This window comes from Olea europaea, unplaced genomic scaffold (assembly GCF_002742605.1).
Source record: "Olea europaea var. sylvestris unplaced genomic scaffold, O_europaea_v1 scaffold3097, whole genome shotgun sequence".
In the NCBI taxonomy this organism is placed as follows: Eukaryota; Viridiplantae; Streptophyta; class Magnoliopsida; order Lamiales; family Oleaceae; genus Olea; species Olea europaea.
Genome location: NW_019249713.1, coordinates 41102 through 69059, shown reverse-complemented (window position 1 = coordinate 69059; position 27958 = coordinate 41102). Strand labels below are relative to the sequence as shown.

At 35.3% G+C, this 27958-nt stretch overlaps 1 protein-coding gene across 1 annotated transcript; it reads right to left on the bottom strand.

Annotated features, from left to right (window-relative positions):
- Nucleotides 1–2626: 2626 nt before the first annotated feature.
- On the bottom strand, nucleotides 2627–19177 carry LOC111385173. The gene is made up of 25 exons (XM_023009545.1): nucleotides 19029–19177; nucleotides 15442–15591; nucleotides 14974–15091; nucleotides 14686–14763; nucleotides 12659–12777; nucleotides 12494–12574; nucleotides 12178–12420; nucleotides 11774–11843; nucleotides 11512–11687; nucleotides 10370–10534; nucleotides 10159–10230; nucleotides 9937–10069; nucleotides 8834–9229; nucleotides 8455–8744; nucleotides 8179–8259; nucleotides 7154–7237; nucleotides 6057–6131; nucleotides 5817–5925; nucleotides 5296–5390; nucleotides 5111–5182; nucleotides 4889–5021; nucleotides 3784–4179; nucleotides 3405–3694; nucleotides 3129–3209; nucleotides 2627–2952 (listed from the first exon to the last, which is right to left on the bottom strand). The coding sequence occupies exons 2-25, from the start codon at nucleotides 15568–15570 to the stop codon at nucleotides 2944–2946; spliced, it is 3495 nt and encodes a 1164-aa protein (XP_022865313.1). The 5' UTR covers nucleotides 15571–15591; nucleotides 19029–19177; the 3' UTR covers nucleotides 2627–2943.
- Nucleotides 19178–27958: the final 8781 nt, after the last annotated feature.

The window sequence follows — 27958 nt, the reverse complement described above, 5'->3', positions numbered from 1 at the left end:
CAGTCGCAATTTGAGGGTTTGATTCCTGGAATGTGGAATTGGACTCTTTGTGGGTACCAGTGTACAGGCAAGCTCTCGTTCCCTGGTCTGCTGGGGGTACATCCTGTGATTTACCTCCCTCACGATACTCCAAGGGCAAGGCGGTGGAGGCCCTTAAAGTTGGGGTTCAACCTTAATATTTACACGATGAAATCAGAGGAAACAAATCTTTTAAGTAAGGGATAATTGCAGTAGAGGCCCCAAATCTTTTCAAACACTAGCAGACTTTTCCCAAACATTTGATTTGTTTCAACTGTCACCCCTAACCCTTTTCAAACATTGCAGGTGAAACCTCAAAGGATGGAAAACATCAATTTTACAGTTAGTTGATCAAAAAATTAAGTTTGACCACATTTTTAATATTTTTATGAAGGGCAAAATTATAACTTTCTATATACCAAATTAAATTAATTAATTAAATTAAAAAAGAAAAAAAAAAGGAAAAAGGGGGAAAACCAAAAGAACCATCGCAACCAAAACTCTATTGCCGCCTCCATTCCAGTCACTTGCAGTTTTTTTCCATTGACTTACCATCTAGACTGGGATTTCCTTTACCCTTTGTGCAACAAAGATGAGCAATTCTTATCTTTAATTGTTGAGCAAGGCAGATTCCTCTGACTGATTGGAACAGAGAAAACAGCTATTACCAGTAATGGAGACAGTCGAGGCCGAGTGAGCCATATTGATAATTAGCTAGTCCTGGGTACGCTTCAACGCAGTCAAGTAGGCGGTATCCTCATTCCGGTCCTTCCACACTAATCTCTAGCTGGCCAGCAAGTCATCAGGAGTCACCGCTCGGATCTCGTTCGGCGTAGCAACCCGGCTAATGTGCAACGCTAATGTCTCCTAACACCATCAATTGCAGCAAGATCCAGTGAATTAGAGTTTCGAGGCTGATCACAGATTAGGGGAGATTCAGCATCGTGTTGCTGACGATGACGTCGTCGTCAGTGGAAGCCTGAGATTAAGCTATTCATGGTGGGGTGGTAGTGGACCCATTTTGCTAAACACATCCTCTTCAATTTTATTCGGATTCATGGCAAAATCCAGTAAGCAAAAACAGCCAAAAAACTTTGGCTCAATTAGGGATGGGAGGAAGAAAATACAGTTTCCCTCCCTTTTTTCATTTTTTAAATTTAATTATTTAATTTAATAAATAGAAAGTTACTATTTTGCCCTTTCTAAAAATATTTAAAATGTGGTCAAACTCTATTTTTTGGTCAATTAACGGTAAAATGGATGTTTTCCATCCATTGGGTGTTACACCTACAACGTTTGAAAAGATTATGGGTGACGATTGCAACAAATCAAAAGTTTGAAAAAAGTTTGCTAGTGTTTGAAAGGTTTGAAACCTCTACTGCAACTATCCTTTTAAGAAATGAAATTTACAAACGTAGGCATAGATAATTTCAATGTAGGTGATTATGTGATGGTTTTCAAAATATTTTCCTAAACATGTTATTAAAAAACTTACAGTCGCCCCCCTGTGGTCCCTTTCAAATCATTAAAAAATTCTAGAAATAAATGCTTATCTGATAAGAGTGGGTCGAGTCGAGCCGGCTCGGCTCGTTAACCCACGAGCTCGGGCTTGTGGCGAGCCGAGCTCGTGGCTCGTTTTTCACAAGCCGAGATCGGGCTCGGCTCGTTGCTCCTGAGTGAGCTCAGTTCGGCCCACGAGCTCGTGTACTCACGAGCTCATGAGCCAAGCCGAGCAGAACCCACGAGCGGCTCGTAATCTCGTGAATTTATTTATTTTTTTCGTAAAGTTTTCAAATTTGATTGATAAAATTTTATTTTTTTCCACATTTTTGGACGAGACCCCCCGCTCGGCTCGAGCTCGGGCTCGTCGCCCACGAGCCAAGCTTTGACGAGCGGAGCCGGCTCGGCCCAATTGACATCCTTATCTACAAGACTTGCCATTGCATTTAAATACTCGTCCTATTTTTAACGTAGGAGACACATACTCTTATCAAGGTACATTCGACCTCCAACGATTGCCTCAACCAACCAGTCTTCCAATGACACAAAGTTCCCATTATGACACCAACGTTCAGTCGTCCTTGAGGTTCGCGATGACCAGAGCGGAGCCGGCTCGGCCCAATTGACATCCTTATCTACAAGACTTGCCATTGCATTTAAATACTCGTCCTATTTTTAACGTAGCAGACACATACTCTTATCAAGGTACATTCGGCCTCCAACGATTGCCTCAACCAACCAGTCTTCCAATGACACAAAGTTCCCAATATGACACCAACGTTCAGTCGTCCTTGAGGTTCGCGATGACCAGTATGTTGCTTCTAAGGATGGTGGCTACCATGTATGTTGCTTCTAAAGATGGTGGCTACCATAGTTTTTTGGTTAGGCGAATAGATCGTCTGTCGTCAGGTATCAATCTAGACTTGCTATTGCAAGAAAAGATAACATTTTTCTATCATAGAATGCTAATGCAAACACAGTGTACAGTTTCAGGAAGCCTTCTTGCAGCGTTGCACTTCTCCATTAAACTATGGCGATCAATGGAAAATTCTCTGTCCAAACAAACAAAAACCACTCCCACTTGGCAGAAAAATAAATTTTGTTAGTAAGAATGGCAAACATTATTCTGTAATATATTTTTCCGGACCATAATGAAATGTGGGTTTCATTGTGCAAAGGTTAATGTGCGAGTCCGGCGAGAATAACAAAAATTAATCAATTGAGAAGCACAAAAGCAAGGATGATGGAAGAAACGGAGTAACTCAGGGAAAAAAGAAAATTTCTATATGATTTTACACTCTAATGTCTCGGCTGCCAATGCATTCAAACTCACTATACCATCTGAGCATCATTTCGAGTTTTGGCCAAAGGCCTCAAAAGCAGGATTCCGACCAGGATGAGCACGCATAGAATCCGGAATTCTGATCACTCCCTCTGCATCATTTAAAGGGAAAATCACTCTTACATAGAGAATGAATGCGCAAAATAGAAGTAAAATTAGGCTTTACATTTTCCCCTTGAATCCCTTCTAAGACTGTAGAAGAAAAATTTGGGACAACGCGAGGTGAGAAGAAAATGAGGATGAACTGAAAGAATGAAGAAAATAATACCCTCGGGCGTTTCGGACTTGGTTGAGATTCAGGACCACGTTGCTGACTAGAAGAAGCCCCTTGATATTGGTCTTCATCAGCCTGCACATGCAAAAAATTGCTTAGCCACAGCATTATTCACCTCTAGCTCCAAACTGCAAGCATCTTAATTTGAACCATCAATGAAACTGGACTGCAACGGATAGTACTTTCCATTGCAGAAATTTGCAATTGAATATCTGAGCCAAACCCAAAATTGATCTTTTAAAATGGAGTTACATCCCTGAGTATCTTTACCTGGGGTTCAGATGAGTTTGCACCTCCAATAGAGGCTTCAGCTCTATTTTCTTGAATAATGGGCATTATCTGATGTAGTATATTAGACAAAAATATCCCTTCACGACTAGCTGTTTCTGCTGCCTCCTGAGAAGCGCTGGAATCTTGGGTTGCTCCAGCTGGAGGTGGGCCAACACTGTCACCAAAAATATGCTCACCTGGAAATATTGTCCTCAGCAGTTCTCCAAGTCCACTTTGAATCTGCGCTGCGAATCCTTGCCTGTGGGATGCTTCACTAGTTGTACCGCTGCCTAAAGATAATAATTGTGGTTAGTTAATAAGAATGATAGGATGGTAATCGTGAATGGGGTCAAAAGTGTCCAATCATATGTACGCTCACCATTTCTTCCAGGGACTCCAATATTTTGCTGCTGTGTTGCAGAACCGGACATTGTCTGTTGTTCAGTGTCAGCATCCTGACCACGATGTTGCTCTGATTCCTGAGAAGCTCTTATGCCATTCGAATTTCCAGAAGTTACATTTTGAACTCTAGCTAAAACAGGGTATACCATTCCGACTGAACCATGAGGTGAATCAGAACCATGTTCACCAGAAGCAGGAACAGCAGCAATCATGGTCCTGAGAGGAATTGTCCGCACTTCAGAATCCTGAGTAGAGGTATTTGGGTTTAGTCCTACGGCAGCCTCTTGACCAGAATTCCCACTGGTGGAAGATATAGTAACACCAGGTCCTTGAGGCTGTAAACCAGCTGCCTCTCTCCGGGACAGCAATGAACCTGACAGCAAAAGTAGCGTGAAAAGAAAAACAGATAGAAGTCAGAGTTCAGTATTTAGATATGCAAACATCACATTTGCATTTGATCATTAATGAGGAAGGTAACAAAAGTATGCTTGATTGATAAAAAAACAAATTCTTAACTTTCTAAAATGTGATGCAAGCATAAGACACGCTTTCGAACGCAAACAAGCTGCGGGAAATTAACCTTTGGAAGAGGATGATTTGCTTGGATCATTGTAGTTTTCAAACTCAATTTGGTTTCCATGACACCATATTGAGTTTGAGTATGGATGTTGGAGATATGAAAAGATTGCGATATTATTCCTTTTTTTATATTTTCCCAATATTGGGATTATTTTCCTTTTGTAGTTGATTTTGAGATTATTACACAATCTTTTCTTTTAGAGTAATGCTAATTAGCACCACTGATATTTAACATCAGTTTAGGTGATAGCACTAGTAGCATTAAATTACAAGTACAAAAATTATGGCTCATTTAATAGGACCTATGATATGCTAACATTTAAACTGGTGCTTAACACCATTAGTGCTTGATAGCATTATTACTATTTGTAACCCCATAAATAAGTTCTTCTATCTTATAATAATTAAGAAATCATACACCGTTTATTATTATTTTCACCACAATCCTGGCCTTGTGGAAGGTCAAGAAGTAAAATTCCTTTGGCTAACATTTGGTACAGCACCTGTTCGTACTCTGATGTCGATATTCCTTGGAAGAAAACCGGAACCAATAGATCCTCCCGATAATCCTGAGCCATTCTGCACAGTTCCAAATGAATTTGCCCCAAAATTTGCTCCTGGTTGAAACGGCAGTGGCTGCGCATGGTTTGTAAGGAAGAGAATGAGCATATGACCTGAAGGTGGCACAAACAAAAGGAGAAACATTCTGTCAAATAAAAAACCACCTGAACCATTATAGGATTCGGACCAGTTGATGATATAAAAACGGATGGTCCAGCATTCACCAATGCACCAGCCTGAGGAAGGAGGGACACTCATTCAGTCAATCTGATGACAATATTATGCACAGTTTTTTGTTAACATTCTATCCTACACAGCAAATGAATGGAATTGGACTCTTTGTGGGTACCAGTGTACAGGCAAGCTCTCGTTCCCTGGTCTGCTGGGGGTACATCCTGTGATTTACCTCCCTCACGATACTCCAAGGGCAAGGCGGTGGAGGCCCTTAAAGTTGGGGTTCAACCTTAATATTTACACGATGAAATCAGAGGAAACAAATCTTTTAAGTAAGGGATAATTGCAGTAGAGGCCCCAAATCTTTTCAAACACTAGCAGACTTTTCCCAAACATTTGATTTGTTTCAACTGTCACCCCTAACCCTTTTCAAACATTGCAGGTGAAACCTCAAAGGATGGAAAACATCAATTTTACAGTTAGTTGATCAAAAAATTAAGTTTGACCACATTTTTAATATTTTTATGAAGGGCAAAATTATAACTTTCTATATACCAAATTAAATAATTAAATTAAATAATTAAATTAAAAAAGAAAAAAAAAAGGAAAAAGGGGGAAAACCAAAAGAACCATCGCAACCAAAACTCTATTGCCGCCTCCATTCCAGTCACTTGCAGTTTTTTTCCATTGACTTACCATCTAGACTGGGATTTCCTTTACCCTTTGTGCAACAAAGATGAGCAATTCTTATCTTTAATTGTTGAGCAAGGCAGATTCCTCTGACTGATTGGAACAGAGAAAACAGCTATTACCAGTAATGGAGACAGTCGAGGCCGAGTGAGCCATATTGATAATTAGCTAGTCCTGGGTACGCTTCAACGCAGTCAAGTAGGCGGTATCCTCATTCCGGTCCTTCCACACTAATCTCTAGCTGGCCAGCAAGTCATCAGGAGTCACCGCTCGGATCTCGTTCGGCGTAGCAACCCGGCTAATGTGCAACGCTAATGTCTCCTAACACCATCAATTGCAGCAAGATCCAGTGAATTAGAGTTTCGAGGCTGATCACAGATTAGGGGAGATTCAGCATCGTGTTGCTGACGATGACGTCGTCGTCAGTGGAAGCCTGAGATTAAGCTATTCATGGTGGGGTGGTAGTGGACCCATTTTGCTAAACACATCCTCTTCAATTTTATTCGGATTCATGGCAAAATCCAGTAAGCAAAAACAGCCAAAAAACTTTGGCTCAATTAGGGATGGGAGGAAGAAAATACAGTTTCCCTCCCTTTTTTCATTTTTTAAATTTAATTATTTAATTTAATAAATAGAAAGTTACTATTTTGTCCTTTCTAAAAATATTTAAAATGTGGTCAAACTCTATTTTTTGGTCAATTAACGGTAAAATGGATGTTTTCCATCCATTGGGTGTTACACCTGTAACGTTTGAAAAGATTATGGGTGACGATTGCAACAAATCAAAAGTTTGAAAAAAGTTTGCTAGTGTTTGAAAGGTTTGAAACCTCTACTGCAACTATCCTTTTAAGAAATGAAATTTACAAACGTAGGCATAGATAATTTCAGTGTAGGTGATTATGTGATGGTTTTCAAAATATTTTCCTAAACATGTTATTAAAAAACTTACGGTCACCCCCCTGTGGTCCCTTTCAAATCATTAAAAAATTCTAGAAATAAATGCTTATCTGCAAGTAGGGATAATAGTGGGTCGAGTCGAGCCGGCTCAGCTCGTTAACCCACGAGCTCGGCTCGGGCTTGTGGCGAGCCGAGCTCGTGGCTCGTTTTTCACAAGCCGAGATCGGGCTCGGCTCGTTGCTCCTGAGTGAGCTCGTTTCGGCCCACGAGCTCGTGTACTCACGAGCTCATGAGCCAAGCCGATCAGAGCCCACGAGCGGCTCGTAATCTCGTGAATTTATTTATTTTTTTCGTAAAGTTTTCAAATTTGATTGATAAAATTTTATTTTTTTCCACATTTTTGGACGAGACCCCCCGCTCGGCTCGAGCTCGGGCTCGTCGCCCACGAGCCAAGCTTTGACGAGCGGAGCCGGCTCGGCCCAATTGACATCCTTATCTACAAGACTTGCCATTGCATTTAAATACTCGTCCTATTTTTAACGTAGCAGACACATACTCTTATCAAGGTACATTCGGCCTCCAACGATTGCCTCAACCAACCAGTCTTCCAATGACACAAAGTTCCCAATATGACACCAACGTTCAGTCGTCCTTGAGGTTCGCGATGACCAGTATGTTGCTTCTAAGGATGGTGGCTACCATGTATGTTGCTTCTAAAGATGGTGGCTACCATAGTTTTTTGGTTAGGCGAATAGATCGTCTGTCGTCAGGTATCAATCTAGACTTGCTATTGCAAGAAAAGATAACATTTTTCTATCATAGAATGCTAATGCAAACACAGTGTACAGTTTCAGGAAGCCTTCTTGCAGCGTTGCACTTCTCCATTAAACTATGGCGATCAATGGAAAATTCTCTGTCCAAACAAACAAAAACCACTCCCACTTGGCAGAAAAATAAATTTTGTTAGTAAGAATGGCAAACATTATTCTGTAATATATTTTTCCGGACCATAATGAAATGTGGGTTTCATTGTGCAAAGGTTAATGTGCGAGTCCGGCGAGAATAACAAAAATTAATCAATTGAGAAGCACAAAAGCAAGGATGATGGAAGAAACGGAGTAACTCAGGGAAAAAAGAAAATTTCTATATGATTTTACACTCTAATGTCTCGGCTGCCAATGCATTCAAACTCACTATACCATCTGAGCATCATTTCGAGTTTTGGCCAAAGGCCTCAAAAGCAGGATTCCGACCAGGATGAGCACGCATAGAATCCGGAATTCTGATCACTCCCTCTGCATCATTTAAAGGGAAAATCACTCTTACATAGAGAATGAATGCGCAAAATAGAAGTAAAATTAGGCTTTACATTTTCCCCTTGAATCCCTTCTAAGACTGTAGAAGAAAAATTTGGGACAACGCGAGGTGAGAAGAAAATGAGGATGAACTGAAAGAATGAAGAAAATAATACCCTCGGGCGTTTCGGACTTGGTTGAGATTCAGGACCACGTTGCTGACTAGAAGAAGCCCCTTGATATTGGTCTTCATCAGCCTGCACATGCAAAAAATTGCTTAGCCACAGCATTATTCACCTCTAGCTCCAAACTGCAAGCATCTTAATTTGAACCATCAATGAAACTGGACTGCAACGGATAGTACTTTCCATTGCAGAAATTTGCAATTGAATATCTGAGCCAAACCCAAAATTGATCTTTTAAAATGGAGTTACATCCCTGAGTATCTTTACCTGGGGTTCAGATGAGTTTGCACCTCCAATAGAGGCTTCAGCTCTATTTTCTTGAATAATGGGCATTATCTGATGTAGTATATTAGACAAAAATATCCCTTCACGACTAGCTGTTTCTGCTGCCTCCTGAGAAGCGCTGGAATCTTGGGTTGCTCCAGCTGGAGGTGGGCCAACACTGTCACCAAAAATATGCTCACCTGGAAATATTGTCCTCAGCAGTTCTCCAAGTCCACTTTGAATCTGCGCTGCGAATCCTTGCCTGTGGGATGCTTCACTAGTTGTACCGCTGCCTAAAGATAATAATTGTGGTTAGTTAATAAGAATGATAGGATGGTAATCGTGAATGGGGTCAAAAGTGTCCAATCATATGTACGCTCACCATTTCTTCCAGGGACTCCAATATTTTGCTGCTGTGTTGCAGAACCGGACATTGTCTGTTGTTCAGTGTCAGCATCCTGACCACGATGTTGCTCTGATTCCTGAGAAGCTCTTATGCCATTCGAATTTCCAGAAGTTACATTTTGAACTCTAGCTAAAACAGGGTATACCATTCCGACTGAACCATGAGGTGAATCAGAACCATGTTCACCAGAAGCAGGAACAGCAGCAATCATGGTCCTGAGAGGAATTGTCCGCACTTCAGAATCCTGAGTAGAGGTATTTGGGTTTAGTCCTACGGCAGCCTCTTGACCAGAATTCCCACTGGTGGAAGATATAGTAACACCAGGTCCTTGAGGCTGTAAACCAGCTGCCTCTCTCCGGGACAGCAATGAACCTGACAGCAAAAGTAGCGTGAAAAGAAAAACAGATAGAAGTCAGAGTTCAGTATTTAGATATGCAAACATCACATTTGCATTTGATCATTAATGAGGAAGGTAACAAAAGTATGCTTGATTGATAAAAAAACAAATTCTTAACTTTCTAAAATGTGATGCAAGCATAAGACACGCTTTCGAACGCAAACAAGCTGCGGGAAATTAACCTTTGGAAGAGGATGATTTGCTTGGATCATTGTAGTTTTCAAACTCAATTTGGTTTCCATGACACCATATTGAGTTTGAGTATGGATGTTGGAGATATGAAAAGATTGCGATATTATTCCTTTTTATATTTTCCCAATATTGGGATTATTTTCCTTTTGTAGTTGATTTTGAGATTATTACACAATCTTTTCTTTTAGAGTAATGTTAATTAGCACCACTGATATTTAACATCAGTTTAGGTGATAGCACTAGTAGCATTAAATTACAAGTACAAAAATTATGGCTCATTTAATAGGACCTATGATATGCTAACATTTAAACTGGTGCTTAACACCATTAGTGCTTGATAGCATTATTACTATTTGTAACCCCATAAATAAGTTCTTCTATCTTATAATAATTAAGAAATCATACACCGTTTATTATTATTTTCACCACAATCCTGGCCTTGTGGAAGGTCAAGAAGTAAAATTCCTTTGGCTAACATTTGGTACAGCACCTGTTCGTACTCTGATGTCGATATTCCTTGGAAGAAAACCGGAACCAATAGATCCTCCCGATAATCCTGAGCCATTCTGCACAGTTCCAAATGAATTTGCCCCAAAATTTGCTCCTGGTTGAAACGGCAGTGGCTGCGCATGGTTTGTAAGGAAGAGAATGAGCATATGACCTGAAGGTGGCACAAACAAAAGGAGAAACATTCTGTCAAATAAAAAACCACCTGAACCATTATAGGATTCGGACCAGTTGATGATATAAAAACGGATGGTCCAGCATTCACCAATGCATCAGCCTGAGGAAGGAGGGACACTCATTCAGTCAATCTGATGACAATATTATGCACAGTTTTTTGTTAACATTCTATCCTACACAGCAAATGAATTGTACAGTACTGGTGAAAGTTCCACAGAGAACAAAAAGGAAAAACACACCGGAGTTTGACCCATTCGGAGAGTCATGATTGTCCGTCCAAGTTCAAGAAGCAAAGAACTTAAATTTTGATAAAGAACTCCTGCTCTTATAGCATTAGTCTGAATTCTTGACCGCTCCAATGGATCAGTCACACTCACATGACCCCGCAGTTGTCCTGCAAGTTGCTGCAGGGGGAAAAAACAGAATTACAGTACCAACAACCTTATCTTTAGATAAATTCAATGATCAATTTAAGTTCGTGATCATGGAAATTTGGGCCTCCAACCTCAATAACAATGTTATAAAGACAAATGGTGTCGTCTACCTCAATGTTAGGAGAAACTAGACATTTTGTAGTCCAAAAAGCACTTGATAGCAAGCTTACACTTATTTATATCTCAAAAAAGGTAGAAAATCTGTGGTGATTTTACATGAAAGATTAATTTAGAAATAGACATATATACCTACTGATGAGGACATCCAGTTTTAATTATTTTAGCAGTTTTAATTATTTTAGTTGGATTTAGGTTATTTTAATTTTATGGACTTGTGTGTTGGGCTTGGCCCCAGGTTTGCAGTATTTTCCAGTATTTAAACCTATTTTACATTGTTATTTTTCAGTTGATGAATTTGATTAAACAATAAAGTTGGCTTGCAGCCGTTTTCCTCTCTTCCCCCGCCTCTGTGTTCTTCTTCTCCCCTCTTCCCCCCATCTCTTCTTGTTATTATTCACCCTACATCACATACACACACACACAATAGATAAAAAATAATAATAATAATAATAATATATAGGAGTAATATCTCCACCTATCAATCTAAAAACAAAAGGGAAAGCTGCGCATGCTTCTGAGATGACCAGAGTAAGTATTAGAAGCATGTCTTATTCAGCATAGTAGATAAAGAAAATTAATTTTTTCTTTCACTCTATGGTAATAGTCTGTCTTAGTTTCAGATTCAAATAAGAACGAAAAAACTTGAATCAGTTCAAAAAGATCTAAATTTCAAGTGGAAAATATATGATCTTTTGTAAGCTGTGTGAATCAATTTTCACAGTATATAACTCTTGTGCTGCTTGAATATTATATGTACATGAACCAAGCAACATACTTTAGTTATTTACTTATTCTAGAAGTAACAGTTACATAATTCAAGCTCATACCAATAAGCACTCAGCTGCTTGTTCAACAAGTATTTGTCTTGCGGACAGAATCAGCTCTGCCAAGGATTCAGGGGTCGGAAGCCCTCTCTGTTCACTAGAACGTGAAGTAGCAAGCGAATCTTGCGCATCACTGCCACATGGACCAGCGGTTTGAAAACTTCCACTTTGGCCTCCAGCTGGGAAAACCCAATAATGTAAGGGGAAAATATTTATTTTTGTTGGGAGAATGAAAATTAAAATTAACTAAGAAAAGATTCCTGACCATGGGTACAAAATTCTTGCCTCAAGTGACTTAAGTACTGGGATAAAGTAGTCAATGAATCAGGAATAATCTGCAAGAAAACATAAAAATGAACCCTAAAGCATGGGGATAGAATAAAATGGAAAAGTACAAAGAAGTTAAGATAGTTGTCAAACACTCATGCAAAACTCACATTGTTGTTGTATATTATGTTCCTATTTGGTACATACTCTTTCAAACTCATTTTCACCCACACATTCTTCCAATAAAATAATTTCGCATGTGGACATATAACTTTTCACTACTCTTTAACCCTATATTCTCCAAAAAGAAAAAACAAAACAAAAACTATTTTCAAAAAATCTACATCAAACTGTCCCTAAAAAGTATTAATATACATGAAAAATAAAACATCTAAATGTTACCGGTGGCTGTAGAGATTCCTCAGGAATAGCATTTGAAGCAGCTTGATCCGAATGCAGTCCATTAGAGTTTCTAAGACCACTAAGGCTAGGTGCAGTTGAAATCCTTTCTGATGGAGGTTGCTGGGCAAAACACATAAAGAAATCAGTTGACTCGGGGGAGTATAGCAAGATTGCAAATTTTCCTCCGTTAAGAAATTTAAATGTCGAACGAACTAATGGACATATGCAGTGGAATAACTCCAACAAATTTCATCCGGCGTAAAAACCAAAACAGCAGCAGTGAGTGTAATACAAGAAGCACAATGCCTAACTTTCACAATCTTACATTATGATCAATCCCTTCACTACCACTTCCCATTCTTGCAACTCCAAAAGAATTAAGTACAGTTGAGACAATCTACAGGGTGAGCACAAATATGTAAGCGAAACTCAATTTGAGTAAAAATGAAAGCTCATATAATTGGCCAGGTGATAAAATTACCCGATTAAGATCCGGAAAACCTCCATCTCCCTGCTCAGATATATTGAAGGTACCAACTACAACACCAGGACCTACTCGATTGCCTAGATCATTCCCGGTACTTGATGTGGGATCAGTTGCTGCAAATACAAGGTCTTGATAATCAGATACAAGCTGCCACAACCTTGAAACACGAAATAAGACAGAACTAATGAAGGAACTAAAAGAAGAATTAACAGTCATTACACCCGAAGTGCACGTTTAGTATGCAAAAACAGATAGCAAATGAAAAAGAATTTGTGTCAGACTATGATATACATCTCTGGCATGTTAACTAATTACACATCATGATGCAAGAAATCTAAGATGCCACCTAATCAAAACAAAATTATTTAATCAGATAAAACGAAAGCCTAATTCTTTCCTGCAACCTCAGGTCCTTAGCAATATAGATCCAAGGCCAAACAACATATGCCATGCATCTTCTCAAAATAGAGAACAGAAAAAACATCAGGTAATTAGTTGCTGTTAAGCAATTTAAATGATACGTATCAAAACCATCATGCGTCCAAATAAGGCACAGTAGAACTAAGTATCACTGAATAAAGATGCAGTTTTCCATATCATGGTTGAAAGAAAAAAAGAAGTAAAGTTAATAAAAGGAAAAACAACTTAGCCTCTGTTTAAAAAAATTTATAAATCATTTATAAATTGTGAAACTCCAAGTGCAACCAAACATTTCAATTGAGATCCACAAGTAATATCTACTCATTTACCACTCATTTCTGCCAAGAATTAAGCAAGAGTACACTAAAACTAAAATACCACATTATGCATTACAAAAACAATCTGACCACTTTAAATCCATACAATATACACCTCCTGTTTCAAGAGATGGGAAAAGAACAAAGGAAAAAGTCAACAGAAAGAGGGACCACTGACAAATACTGTAGTAAATTTATCGAACACTATGGTATAGACAATTGGATACTGAAGAAACTAAAATCATATAACTCCAATCTCAATTGCCATGCAACAAATACCAAGGTAAAATAACTTCTTAAACTCTAAATATAAATGTTCACACAAAATCTATCCATATATTTTATGCAAATGAGAACTTTTTTACTCAAGAACAAATGCTTGTCCACCACATTAACACCGTCATAATTGAACAGATAATAAATTCTATGTTATCTGACATCTGAAATATCTGACATGTTTTAGAAAGAGAACCATGCAAATTATATTTCTTTCCAAGATATCCTCGTATCAATGTCTTCCGCACTTCATCTTTCATCAAATGTTAGGAGAAAAAATCCGAAGGAAATGTTTCTTTTGCTATGTCTTTCATCACCCTTTCTCAACTTGGTTCACAATTAATCAAATATATTTTTTTTCTATGGATCAGTACATGTTAGATGAATCTCAGAAATTTGAAAACTCGGCAAAGCTTCATGTTTGCACAACTATGACATTTTCAAGAAATCTATAAACAATATTTCATGCAACTATTATTGCATGGAGAAAAGCATGGTGATAAAAGTAAAAGATGGAGCAGTAGGAAGCCAAGAACATAAAAAGAAAATGGAAGTGCTAACACGTATCAAATCTAACAGAAGCAAATGAATTTTGTAAATAAATATAAAGTACTGAACTCCATGAAGCATGTGCGAATTCTGTTCACTCTAGAGATTTAAGGTAACTTATATAAGCACTAAATTTTAATATGTACTCTAAAATACCACAATGACAAGTTGGTCATCATAAACTTGATCCTTTAAGCTACATGAAGCATCTTCGAATTAAAAATAAGAATATAGAGACAAGAAGATTTAAAATTTGAATAACACATTTGTATAATTTTTTTTAGAGGATCACAGTTTTAGATTTATAGTGCTGCACTGTCTTGTTATCAAACTCTACAAATTCAAGTTGGTCAACAATGTCAGAATATGATTTAATTCTTAACCTGAACTCCTTTACCATCTATCAAATAATTTAACATATAAGATATGAAGTTTATGTAAGCGCAAAGGACATGAAACCTGCATGATCAAAGCTGTCTGGTGATGGGATGACCGGCTGTCTCACAACCAGGTGCAATGTGTGACCATCTTCCACATCTATGAATAAATCTATTAAGGAACTGAAGCATCAAAATCAATATAAACAATTCCAACTTCCTAACATTTATCATCCTCCTCTGAAACTGACAATGACAGCTTACTTCAAAGCATTGAATATGATATTTAGTCAAAACTTACAAGGGAACTAAATAACCTAAGCAAAATGTCATTCTATTCCCTGGAGAAGGCATAAAGAAGCAAGGATACGGTAAGCCGAGAGGAGCTGATCGTCCTTCAAAACTTTTCCACGGCATATAAGGCGTTGTTGTGCTGTCAAGACACCAGTCACAGAAGCAATCTGCTCCTTCAGCTGAGGAACTGGCACCTGTAGTTGATGTGAATTTTAAGAAATACGGGTGTGAAAGTGAAAACTAAGAAACAAAACCAGTTCCACATTATACAAATCTAGTAGATTTTGACAAATTTCAAACCATAGCAAACATGGTTTAAGTTTTAAGGTCATTGCTGCTACAAGTGCGTTTCACTATTAACTCACATATAGTGTTAATGTAGCTCAAAAAAAAAAAGAAAAAAAAAAGGACTTTTACGTAGAAAACAAATTTGAAACATCGAAAAGTGAAAACATATTAAGACAGAAAAATAATTGAAGCTAGTATATTTTGTAGAACGCCAAGTTCTAGAATGATAAGCAAAGAAAATATAAATAATTATTACACATTTATCCACTCGCAGTGTGTAAGTTTGAGAATCCAGCGTCTTGATCTTTATCTCAACGGTGGTTTCAGAACATCCAGCCGTATCATTCCCTGAAACTTTCATGTCCTCAGCACAATTACTTCCCATCTTCAAGATTTCGCTCAATACCTGAAACTAATAATGGCAAGTGAAATTCTTAAAAGAGTGAGAGCATAGAACAGCATTGAAAAGGTAAGTGCAAGATCTATTTACCAGGTTCACCAATGTAAATAAAGGAAGGTAGAAAGAGGAAGAAGAAATGACTCAATATACTGTAAGAGTTTCTTATGGCTATTTTCACTTATAACTAAGGTTTAAAAAATGTCCCTTACTCCCTAGGTTATAGAAATAGGCAGATTCCTCCGATTTTCCTTAAAAAATTAGTTACCCAATCAAGGACTAAGAAAAATTACTATTTTAGCCTTCTCACTATTTTGAGATTCTAAATGAGGATATATATCTTTCCATGATTGATATGAAAAGATAAATTTATTAAAAAGACCTAGATGGAAAAATAAGTACAACTATGGCATATCATGATAGTAACAGTATTGGGAGAGTAGGGACTATAAATAAATCCACTTGGTTTAGGTCTTGAATCTCTTGATAACTTTTCTTAGATCTCCCCCTTCCCGGAACCCAAGTATCATATACCCCCTAATAACAAACCTTGAATAAAAAAAGATGGAAGAAATTAGTTTAAATTAATAGATAACAGGACAAAATAGAGCGAGGGAGAAAGAAAACATGGTATCTGGAGCAAAATCATCTTTGCACAATTCTGCTATAAAATAAAGCAATGAGTATCATCTTTTTAAGGTTAAAAGATAAATGACATCGACAATTGTTGGATATCATCATGAGATTTACCATTTATGTATTGCAGATCTGTCGAGATAAAAACTTTAAATCTAATTTACCATTCTAAGCAAGTTGAGCCTACTTCACGCTAAATCTTGCCACATCTCCACTCAAATTTCGTAATGGTTCAGTATTGTGGCTCAAACTCATCTAGTCGGATCTAAGATAAGCAGGCTAAGAGCACATGGACATTGAACTGGTTCAAGTCAACTGACAACTATACCTCCCACCATCACATCTAAATGCCTTCTTTCCTCTACCTTAACCCATTTAACAACCAGTGATAGCACCATAAATTGCCAAATCCCGTAGTTACCATATTTTTTAACAGGGATCATCATTAACCAATCTAGTAAAGGCAATGATGAATCTGCTTCTACAAGAGAAAATATACGAAGGCTGCCCAACAACTTATAGCCATGGCCTATGATGCTCGGGCTCGGACATGGATATCGGGTATGAGTACGGGTACGTATCTAAGCATCGGATCTTTTATTTTCTAAAATGTAAGATACGAGAATATGGCTAAAAAGAGTATAAATTTCTGGCACGCGTACGTGAACATGTCATTCAAATTTCAATTTTTTTACCAACTCAAGATGCCATTTTGAATAGACCAAAATCACTCATTCATAAAGAAGAAAATAATATTGAAAAAGGGGTTAAGACGAATAAAATAGAATTTTGAGCTTTAGTTTTCAATTATAGGAAGTTAATTACTAAATATTATATAAAATAGAAAATAAGGGACTTAATTGCAATTTGAATTTAATGAAGCACTAAGTAGCACTATATGGAACCAATTTTCATTTTATACAAACAAAATCCTAAACCATCAATATGGAGAGAGGGGAAAAAAGAAAAGGGAAAAAACAAACAAAGATGGGAAAATCTAGTGTCGTGATCTTTCTCCACCCTCTCGAAAGCGGCGCTAGGTTTATAGAGAGTAGAAACGGAAAGAAAAGTAAAAGAAAAAAGAAAGAAGCAAAAAAGGGGCGAAATGTCCTATTGAAACTTTGAAGATCCGACACATATCCAATACACATATTCATACCCGTCGTGTGCAATACGAGTACTCCGACCATTTCGAAGAGTCCGAGCATAAAAGGCCATGGCAATGCATGTTGCTTCCTTTCCACCTTAGGTTAAAATCGGTCGATTGATTCCAATATAATAACACACAAAAAATGTAATAAAAATTTAGAAAAAAATTCTTGTCAAATTCTTATTTGTGGAAGAATTGAAGATGGTGATAAACCCGACACAGATCATCGTATACATGAGCAGGGTGGTATTAATGGTTGCCAAAAATGAAAAGTATCGTCCTGAAATTGGTGATTGCAATGTGAATTCAAATTACAGGTGTAGCTAGTAACAGGGATGAAATCAATGAAAAGAAGACGTGGATGTTAAGGTAAGGTGGAGGGAGAATTAGAGAGGAGGATCAAGAATAAACCATGAAGCCTGAACCACTGGTGAAAGGTAATACCGTCGTTTTGTTCTTTTTTGCTTTCATTTTAATTCCTTTTTGTCTCTATTTATTTTTACCATAGGGACCACCAAAGAAATTGGTATTTACCCTTCAGCTACTGGTAACTTTTAGCCACATCACATGCACTCGCACACATTATCTGCGTGTTGCTATGTAAAAATATAAGTGACGGGACTATTATTATTGCTAGCTTGGATCTCACCATCTCAACTCATATCTCACCTCACTAACGCATGTTCTTAGGTCCAAGATCCAGCTATGCACCCAAGCGATAAGTGCTCATAGCAATCCAAGAGATGCACCCCAAGTACATTTGGAGTTCCGTCATTGGCCAACATCATGAATCACAAGTTCCTTAATCAATGTCCTATTCTCACTACCAAGCACTACTAAATAGCAACTCAGACCACCCCTCTACAACAACAAATAGAAATCAGGAAAAAAAATTAATATAAAAGGCTTAAGAACTTATTTTCTCAAATACAATATGTCAAACCCTTAACTCAACCTTCAAAAGCCACCATTAGGATGTGTGAACTGATCCAACACATAAAGATAAACTCTAAGAACTGAATGAGTAACCTGGACGTTAATCATGGTAAACCCAGACTCCCTTATTTAATCAATTCATCATTTTCAGCTATTGTCAACTTTCATAACGCAGAAAAGAATAGAAAGGGAACAAATACCCTGACGAATCTACAAAACGACAATCTCAAGTTTCTAAAAATCTCCATTTCTCGGGGTTCAAAACGACTAGACATTGCTGTCAAAACAAGTGAACCATTTCGCTAAATGGAAACAGAGCTGGGTTTGTAATACAAGCTCAACCCAAGAGTAACCTCGAACTAAACAAGACCCAGGAATCGAGATGAACATCAAACTCAATCTCACTCTGTTTCCGGAAAAACACAGAGAGGAAGGAAAAAAACCCATCGGCCCCATTTGATTAGGCATCCACATCTTGAATCCTAAAACCTTATCAAAATGGGTCTTGAACGCTGTTTATGCTTCATAATCCAAAAAACACATAAAAATTACTCGAAAATTGAACTATAGATAAATAAAAATCCAGTTTTTCTCAAAATCCGTGTTCTGGCACCTAAAAAAAAAAATAAAAATAAAAAAAATAAAAGCACCCCCACACACCGAGCGAATTTCGAAAAAGAAAACATAATCAGATAGAAATCTTAACCAAACCGATTAAAGAGACCTGGTAGGGCTTGATCGAGACAGCGATTTATCGAAGGAAACGCCCGGCGACGATGAGAGGGTCAGCAGGAGATGACACAGGTAAGAGGTTTTTGTGTCCTAAATTTTCTTTTTTCTTTCCTCTTTCATTTTTTTCTTTCTATTTTTTCTGTTACACACTTTTTTTCTCACTTTCTATTTTCTAAGCTGTCGGTTTAATTAAAAATTAGATTTTTAAATAGATTATAATAAAATGTGATGAAATATATTATTAAAAAATATAAGATTGTTAAATAGATTTTAATAAAAATAATGATGAAATATATTATTAAAAAATTTATTTAAAAAAAAGTATGATCATATGTATCCGGACCAGTTTACGTACATCTTAACTAATTTCAATGCACTAAAATTTAGGATCGGGTAGTCACTTCAATTGGAACTCAAACTAGTGATTACTGGGGAGCAAACCTAAAGTTTAATCACTGAACTACATTTTATGATTATTTTAAAATATATAATTAAAATTATTTTATGAAAAATAAGTTTTAAAATGTAAGTATTAAATAGGGGATAAATTGCACGAATTTTGTTTGGTTCCTATTTCTTAAAATTCATTTTTTTCAAAGTTAGTTTTAACTATACATTTTATAAATCCACAATTTTTATTAACTTGTCGGCTATACATTTTATTAATTTTTATAAACATTTACGGCAAAATTATTTTTAACTTGAATAAGTAAAATTTTATAAATTATTTTATACATATTCTATGTAGAAGTTTCTTTAGCTATTAGTCTTTTAGCCCTTCTTTGGTATAGATTAAAATATAGATTTTAATTTAAGTCAAAATCGATAATTAATTTTAACTATATATTTTGTGGATATTATAATTTTTTAACCCTACATTTTCTCAACTTCTATCAAAATATACTAAATATCAATTTTATCCCCATCAAACAATTTCTTAATATTTATGCCTTACTTTTATGCACCCCATTCAATTCATGTGTGTGTATGAAATCTGGGAAATTAAATTATTTACCTTTGGATGTGAATATATGATATATCAGTTACGGATTTGTTTATGGAAAATAATAAATTTTTCACTTGTGTTAAAAATTTAAGGGTAATTGGTAATAAACGTCCCTACCTTTCATGTTGATTGTGAAAAATGTCTCTATCTTTCATTTTTTGGCATTTTTGCTCTTATTTCAACGTTTGATTGGGCAAAACATCATTTTCCCTATTTTTGAACGTATAATGACCATTATACCCTTTTATTTAAAATAAAAAACCAAAGAAGAAAAGAAAAATAAAGCACAAATTACAATTATACTCTCAATCGTTTTGAAAAAATATAAATCAATCCAATAAATTATAAAAATTAAGAAAATCATCTCTTTCTTCTCTCCTCTCCCTCTTCCTCTCCTCCTCCTCCACCACCAAAACTCCACCCTCCGGTAAAAAGCTAAACCTGTAATGTGAAAACATCTCAACCAAAATCTAAGCCTGTAAAATCAAATCGGAATGACACTAAGAAGAGCGGTAGAAGTGTGCCCGAGAAGAATCAACGGACATTAACAAAAATGAGCAGAAAACCAAAAAGCGAAGTTCAGTCTACCACTGAAGACCCTATGTCCTCCGCAAAACCTAGTTCATACAGCAAAGTAGCCAAGAAGAGTAGTGTGGTTCCATTGGAATCAAAGCCTTTTCTTCGCAAAGGCTCTAGAACTGTATCCAGTTCTAATACAGCAGGGAAGACAAAAAATCTACTTAATCAAAGGAAATATTGTGGAACTCTGCAGATCTAATTGCAGATGGGGAAAAGGAAATGGGCTCCAACTCTTCTGATGCAGTCGTTCAGCAGCAAGAGATGGAAAGTGAACAATTAAGAGTTCTTGCAGATATGGATTCTAAATCCCTGGCAAGCATACTTAAGTGTGAAGACACAGAGAATGGAGTTTTGGTGGTGAAGGAGAAGGGAGAGGAGAGAAGAAATAGATTATTTTTTTAATTTTTTTAATTTGTTGGACTGGTTTATGTTTTTTCAAACCGTTTGGGGGTATGATGCAATTTGTGCTTTATTTTTTTTTCTTTTTTTTTTTGGGTTTTTTGTTTTAAATAAGAGGGTATAATGGTCATTTTACGTTCAAAAATATGGAAAATGATGTTTTGCGTAACTAAACATTGAAATAGGGACAAAAATATCAAAAAATGAAAGTTATGGGCATTTTCTACAATCAACGTAAAAGGTATGGACATTTTATGCCAATTACCCAAAATTTAATATTACAAACTATGCATTGGTTGCTCCCAATTAGGTCCTATTTGATTATACTTAAAATATGATTTTAATCTAAATCAAAGTCAAACTATTAATATTTATCATATCTTCATGGATCTTACGACTTTTTAACCACACATTTCATAAACTTTTATCTCAATTTACTAAAAAATGTAATTTAATTTCTTACCAAACACCCTCAGATTTTTTAAGGCAGGATATTATTAATAAAAAAATATTATCACTTTCATAACTAGTAATTTCCCTTATCTCTATGTTTTTCGATCGTCCAAAGGTATGAGTCTTCAATTGTGTATCTTAAAGATGGAAAAATATAAAGTCTTCAGAATTTAAAGAATGATTTTGAATGAGGTTTTCTTTTCTTGGTGTTTATTTTCAAAATTGAAAAGAGACTACTCTTCCAAATGGAAAGTGATTATTTGAAATGTCAAATTTTCAAAAGATGTGTGCAGCAAAGTAGGAAAAAATTATGAAAAAACTCGAAAAATATTGTAAATGATAAGTTTATTAGCTGTCCCGTCCCGTCCCGCCCCGACATGACCCCACCCCAAACGACGAGGCATGGGGCGGGGCGAAGAAGCCCAACTCCAAACCCGTCGCGTGAAGGAAAAAAAAGGAAAAAAAGATTAAAAATAATTTTATTTTTAGATAATTTACTTGTTAAAAATTCATTTTGAATTTTATTCTCTAATAATGACATAATTTGAAATTTTATTAGCAAGATAACTTAATTTTTCAAACTTTAGTGAAGATAATAATTTTTTATAAGCATAAATATTTTTCACTTGTGCTAAAATTAATTTGATGACATGTGAATTTTCTACGTACATATGCATCAAGACGAGGTTTCTTCTTCTTTTACTTCTTCTATACTTCTTTTGCTTGCATGCAAATCTATAATATTATTTCATTATATCCATAATAATTACTTTGTCATATTTGAATGTCTATATATGAAGTTAATTCACGTGCATATTTGAAAGATTTTTTACTTGCACATTTTTGGTAATTAATTTTTCTATCTAAATTCATATTATATCTATATGATAATTAAATATTTTTAAATGCTCTTATATAAATTTTAAATTAATAATTTATCGTATTATTGTTCTTGAAGTAGCACAACATTATAGTTAATATTCCAAAAGAATTTTATTTTTATTGCTCTTGAAGAATGTAATATTATTTTTCAATAGTATAAAAGAATACTGATTTACTGCTCTTGAGAAGTAATAATAAAATATAATGTATTCTCGAAATAGCACATATCCCGAATAATATATATTTCTTCCTGTTCCCGAAGATACACAAATTAAACAACTCAATATTGAATTGTAATTTTAAAAAAAAAACTAATTTTCTATATTATTAATATTTAAGAATGTGAATCTATTGCTCTTGGCATGAATTATAATTTTCAATATTCCGTAATAATATTGATATACTGCTATTGAAAAAAATAAATTAAAGAAAATGTGCTCTTGAAGTAACACATTTTTGAAAAATATATCATTTTGAATTCATATTTATTCTTAAAGCAAAATATATAATTAATGTCACGAGGACATTGATTGTTTGATTATTTGAATGACATATAATTATATAAACTTTAATTGTAATATTCAAAATTAAATCATTGAACTATATATTATATTGAATTAGAAATTCAATTTGATTTATTGTTTAGCATGACCAATTGAATGATCACTAAATTAATAATTATGTGAAATTAAAAATTTAAATAGATATTCAATGAATAATTAGATAATTTTTCAATTCAATCCTATGTGGTGCTTGTTCTCTTTCATGAATTTATTTTATTAATCATTACTAGTTAAGATTGGGACTAAAATTTCTATATAAATGAGGCTCCATCATCCTTCACGTTGATCATCTAAATATTATTTGTATATAATAGATTCGATACATATATTAGATGATTGCATGTTGTTCGTAACCTGAAGTTTGTGAAATTAATATTCAAAATTGTAAATTATGATCATAATTTTCAAATTATATAATCATGACCGTGTTTTATTAATATTAGTGGGCGTGAATCTCAACACTTTAATAAGTGTTAGCTAGGATGTCGGTAAATGGTTTAGCACTGTTGTTTGTTTGAACGCCTTATATTAATTTAATTGAGAACAAAGTATTTCCCATTTTTGTTTAATGAATTATATTATGCATCATGTCAACATCGTAGTACTTATCAAAGAGATAAACAATATATCACCCACTAATTTTAAATGCTCCAACATGAATTGATGTCCTATGATAACAATTTGTTAGTACCATATTAGATATATCTATGACATGCCTGAAATGTGACAGTGTTCAATTACAATACAAAAAAATTTCAAACGAAAATGGAGCAATTAGCAAAGATGGTCTCATTAAGGAGGTATGTGCTATTGATGATTATTTAGACATAACAAATTATAAATTAAAACATCATAAGAGGCTTGGTTACTTGAAATATCTCAACGAGTTATGTTATTATGAGAAAATAAATAGAATAAAAAAAAATTGTCAACAATAATATTTCACATTATATAATATCACATAGTGAGGAATCAAAATAAATGCGTTGAAATATATCGATTGAAGTAATAATTGACCAAATAAAACAGACGTGTATGGTATAATCACCTTAACAAATATTTGTGGAAAAAAGGCTATAAAAATTACGATGTCCGCCCATGTGTTTTTATAAATAAAATAAATATTGGATTTGCAATTGTGACAGTTTATGTTGATGATTTAAATTTAATTGGAACTCCCGAATAGCTCAACAAAACTGTCGATTATTTGAAAAATGAATTTGAAATGAAAATTTTGAAAAAATCAAATTTTGTCTTAGATTGCAGATTAAACACTTCACAGGAGAATTATTTGACTATCAATCTATATATACAAAAAAGTTTTAAAGCGTTTCTATATGGATAATGCATATCAATTGACATCACCTATAGTTGTTCGATCATTTGATGTGAAAAATAATCTATTTCGTCAACTTGAAGATAGAAAAAATGTTCTTGATCCTGAAATACCATATTTTAGTGCAATTGGGTTGACAACAATCAACATTTTAGGTTATATTACTGATAATTCGTCTTTGTTTCAATTATGCCTGCTGCCTAAGCTGGTTTAGACCGTGCATGTATATGATGCAGGTCTCGAGTTTGAATCCTTTGCAACCAAGTTATTTTGCAATATTTTTAGTTCTAGAATCTTTATTTTTACCAAAACTAATTCAGTGCCAGAAGAGATTTGAACCTGGGACCTTGTGCTAAAATCATTACAAGTTTAACCATCATGGCAATTGCTCTTTTTTAGGTCTAAGTTTAACAAAATATTAGATGTTACATATGGTTTTAATGCAATTACAATCATCCAAACATGTACTCTTCATTTAAATTATACGAAACTTGGCAATAATGTCATTTGATGAATACAATTTATTCTTCTAACAAAATTATATATGTTCAATTTAAACAAAATAATTATTATATTTAAATTTTAGGCTTTTTTTGATTCTCATTTATTACGAAATACATTTTTATCTATCTTATTTTTAATCATACATTTTTTAATAAAAGAATATTATAGCAAATTCAAAACTTTAATTTATTTTTAACTACATATTCTCTATTAAAATAATTTTGCTAGCTGATCTATAAATTTTCTCTAACTCTTGATCACACATTATTAATAAAAAAAAAATTCACTTTTTACTTTAAATTATCTCTCTATAACAAATCCCACCCCACTATACCTTACACTACTCCTACCCTAAACAACCACGCCCATATCAATCTCGAACTAAAAATCGCAAATTCATTTCTCCACAATAAAAAACAATAATAATTTGCATAAATGAAAAGAAAAGCATGATATGATTTTTGATAATAATAATGTATATATATAAAAAAAAAAAAATTGGGAATATGAGGCGAAATGATGTGGTTTGCTAATGTGTGTTTCATAAAGATGGAGGAAGAGAAAGTAGTTTAGCATGTGTATTTGTTTAACAAATTAGAGGTATGTTTATGAAATCATTGCAGTGTATTTATTAAAAATGACAATTAATGTGCATTTATAAATGGTAGAACGAGTAAATTTATGTTGAAAATATATTTAACCTTATTTAAATCAGCAAAAATATTTTTTTTAAATTATGCCACGAAACAATTTGAAATAAAACAATGTTTTTGCATTGTTGGGTGACATTTTCTGTCTAAATTATTAGTATGTTAGGTAAAAAAATAAAATATGTAGAACATATATAGATAATAAATTGATAGTAATATAAATCATAAGAAATATATAAATAATGAAAAGTATTTTTGATGAATTTAAATTGGAATTGGAACTCCGTTGAACTAGTAACTATTATCAACTTAAATGTTCTTTATATCTGGGCTTCGACGTGGGGCTGTGGCTGCCTATCGCTCCTTAGCCCTGTCCATCTCATCTCCCTTGCGTTATGGACATCTCCGTTAAACATTCGAGAGGTTGATGTTCAATGTTTGTTTGGCCATAAAAAAACACAAACAATACTAACACGTTTACAACGCTGAATAAATTTTAACATTATAAGAAAGTGTTGAGCTTGGTGCTCAACGTTGTTAGGATATGACTATCATTTTGACATTTTGTTTATGTCGTTAAATAAACATTTGTTATGTATTTATAATTTGTTTTAAATAATTATTGCATTTATAATCACAAGGGTGTAATGAAGTTGTTTTCGAATGCTTTTGTGATAATATGAATTAAGCGTCTGAAATGAGGAACACGTAGAGATATAACTATTTTGGTCAAAGAATTAATTTATTCTTAACCGATGAAAGAGAGTTGTACTTTGTTCTGATAAGTTCACAAGGTCAAATGTTCTACCAATTGTAGTATGTGATTTATCTTAACAGTTGGTGAAGTGATTGTTGACCGCAAATAATAAAGGTTGAATCTCAACCTCAAGGGCCACTATCGTCCTGTCTTTAGAGTATCGTGAGGGAGGTAAATCATAGGATGTGTCATAACAGGCCGAGAGACAAGAGCTTGCCCGTATAATGATACCCACAAAGAGTCTAATTCCATAACTCAGAAATTGAACCCTGAAACTACGGTTGCCAGCAAGGCTGAGATTACCTCATTCATGTCCTTTGCACCACTGAGTTATGCCCTGGGAGCGATTGTTGACTACAAATAATAAATCGAGCATATCTTTGAGTGTATTGATCAGAACCAATATGTGTGTATCAATTTCTATAGCCTTATTTGTGCATAAATAAGTTTACATTTTATTGTCTTATGGGTGTTGACACACAAAAAGTTCAGTCCAAGTCGAATAGCCCAAGGAATGAAGCCTAACTGGAAAATCCCCAAAATCAAATAGCCCAAAGAACGAATCAATCAGGCAATGCAGGATAAATGCCTAAATAGGGAAGCCCATGAACGCGGTAATACCATCGCCCAAGATGCAAATCGCCCAAGATTTGAGCGAATGAATTTCCATGCAGTCGGCCAGAACTGTGACCCTGCTCTCGTCCAAACATTCGAGTCGCCCAGCATCTTAACAAATATAAGATGTTATGGTTACCCAAAAGTGCAGTTAATGAAGCAGTTATTGAGTAGTCCTACCACGTCCCTCGATTCAAGGAATTCAATTGAAAACGGTTGAACGACAAAAGTAATGGCAGCAGTTAGAGAAGGCAGTTTCATGATAAGTTGGCCACTACAAGAAAAGTGGGCAGTTATATCAAGCAGTTTTTAAGCGGTTGATCACAAAGAGATCATCCAGGGAATATGAAAGGAAGAAAAGACATAAAGCAAAAGACCCCGAATCAAACACTCTCAAACAGAGAATATGTAACTTTCAATTTCTTAGTTTAGATTTAAACACTTCTTTTACAGTAACTCGTGTGCTTGCGCCCCTTGGAGGCATTCTGTTTTTACTTTCCGATTGTAAAGTTATCGACAATAAAAACACCTCTTTTTGGGACTTTGTCTCAAGAGGTTTGTCCCTTACACAACCGTCTGATCCCTATTTAATTGTTAGCGACTAACCCATGCGAAACAATGGGTTACCTACATCTGCTAAGATAGTGATTGTTATTTGTGAACTCGATGTTCATTGGTGTTGTTACGCCCCTATCTGAACCGTCTCGAAATGACCATCACCACACATTCCGACCTTATAGACACTCATCCGAAGTGTTTTCGAAGTGATCTCACCAATGTCAGGGACCTGATAGCACACTGAGAGACATAGACGATCCTGCTGAACTAACCGAAGCGCCCTCGCCCCTGAGGCCAAGGCGAAGTGGACCTCTGTCAGAAGATCCACCGCCAATTTCGGAAAGAGATTTTTGCCAAGATCCTCTATGCATCTAAGGTTTAAATTGATTTGACGTCTCCATGAGACTAGTTGATGTGACTTATCAACTTTATGTCAACTCAACGCGGGAGAAACAAACTGCCCGCCCACTCTACAGATGCGGCTAATTGACGCCTATAAGCGGACGTCTCATACCGTCAAATGTATACACGTGTTCCACATCCAAAGGTTCATTCCACTTATAAATACCCAAGGTTTGGCAAGAGGTAAAGGTAATGAAACTCTTACAACATAGCACTCC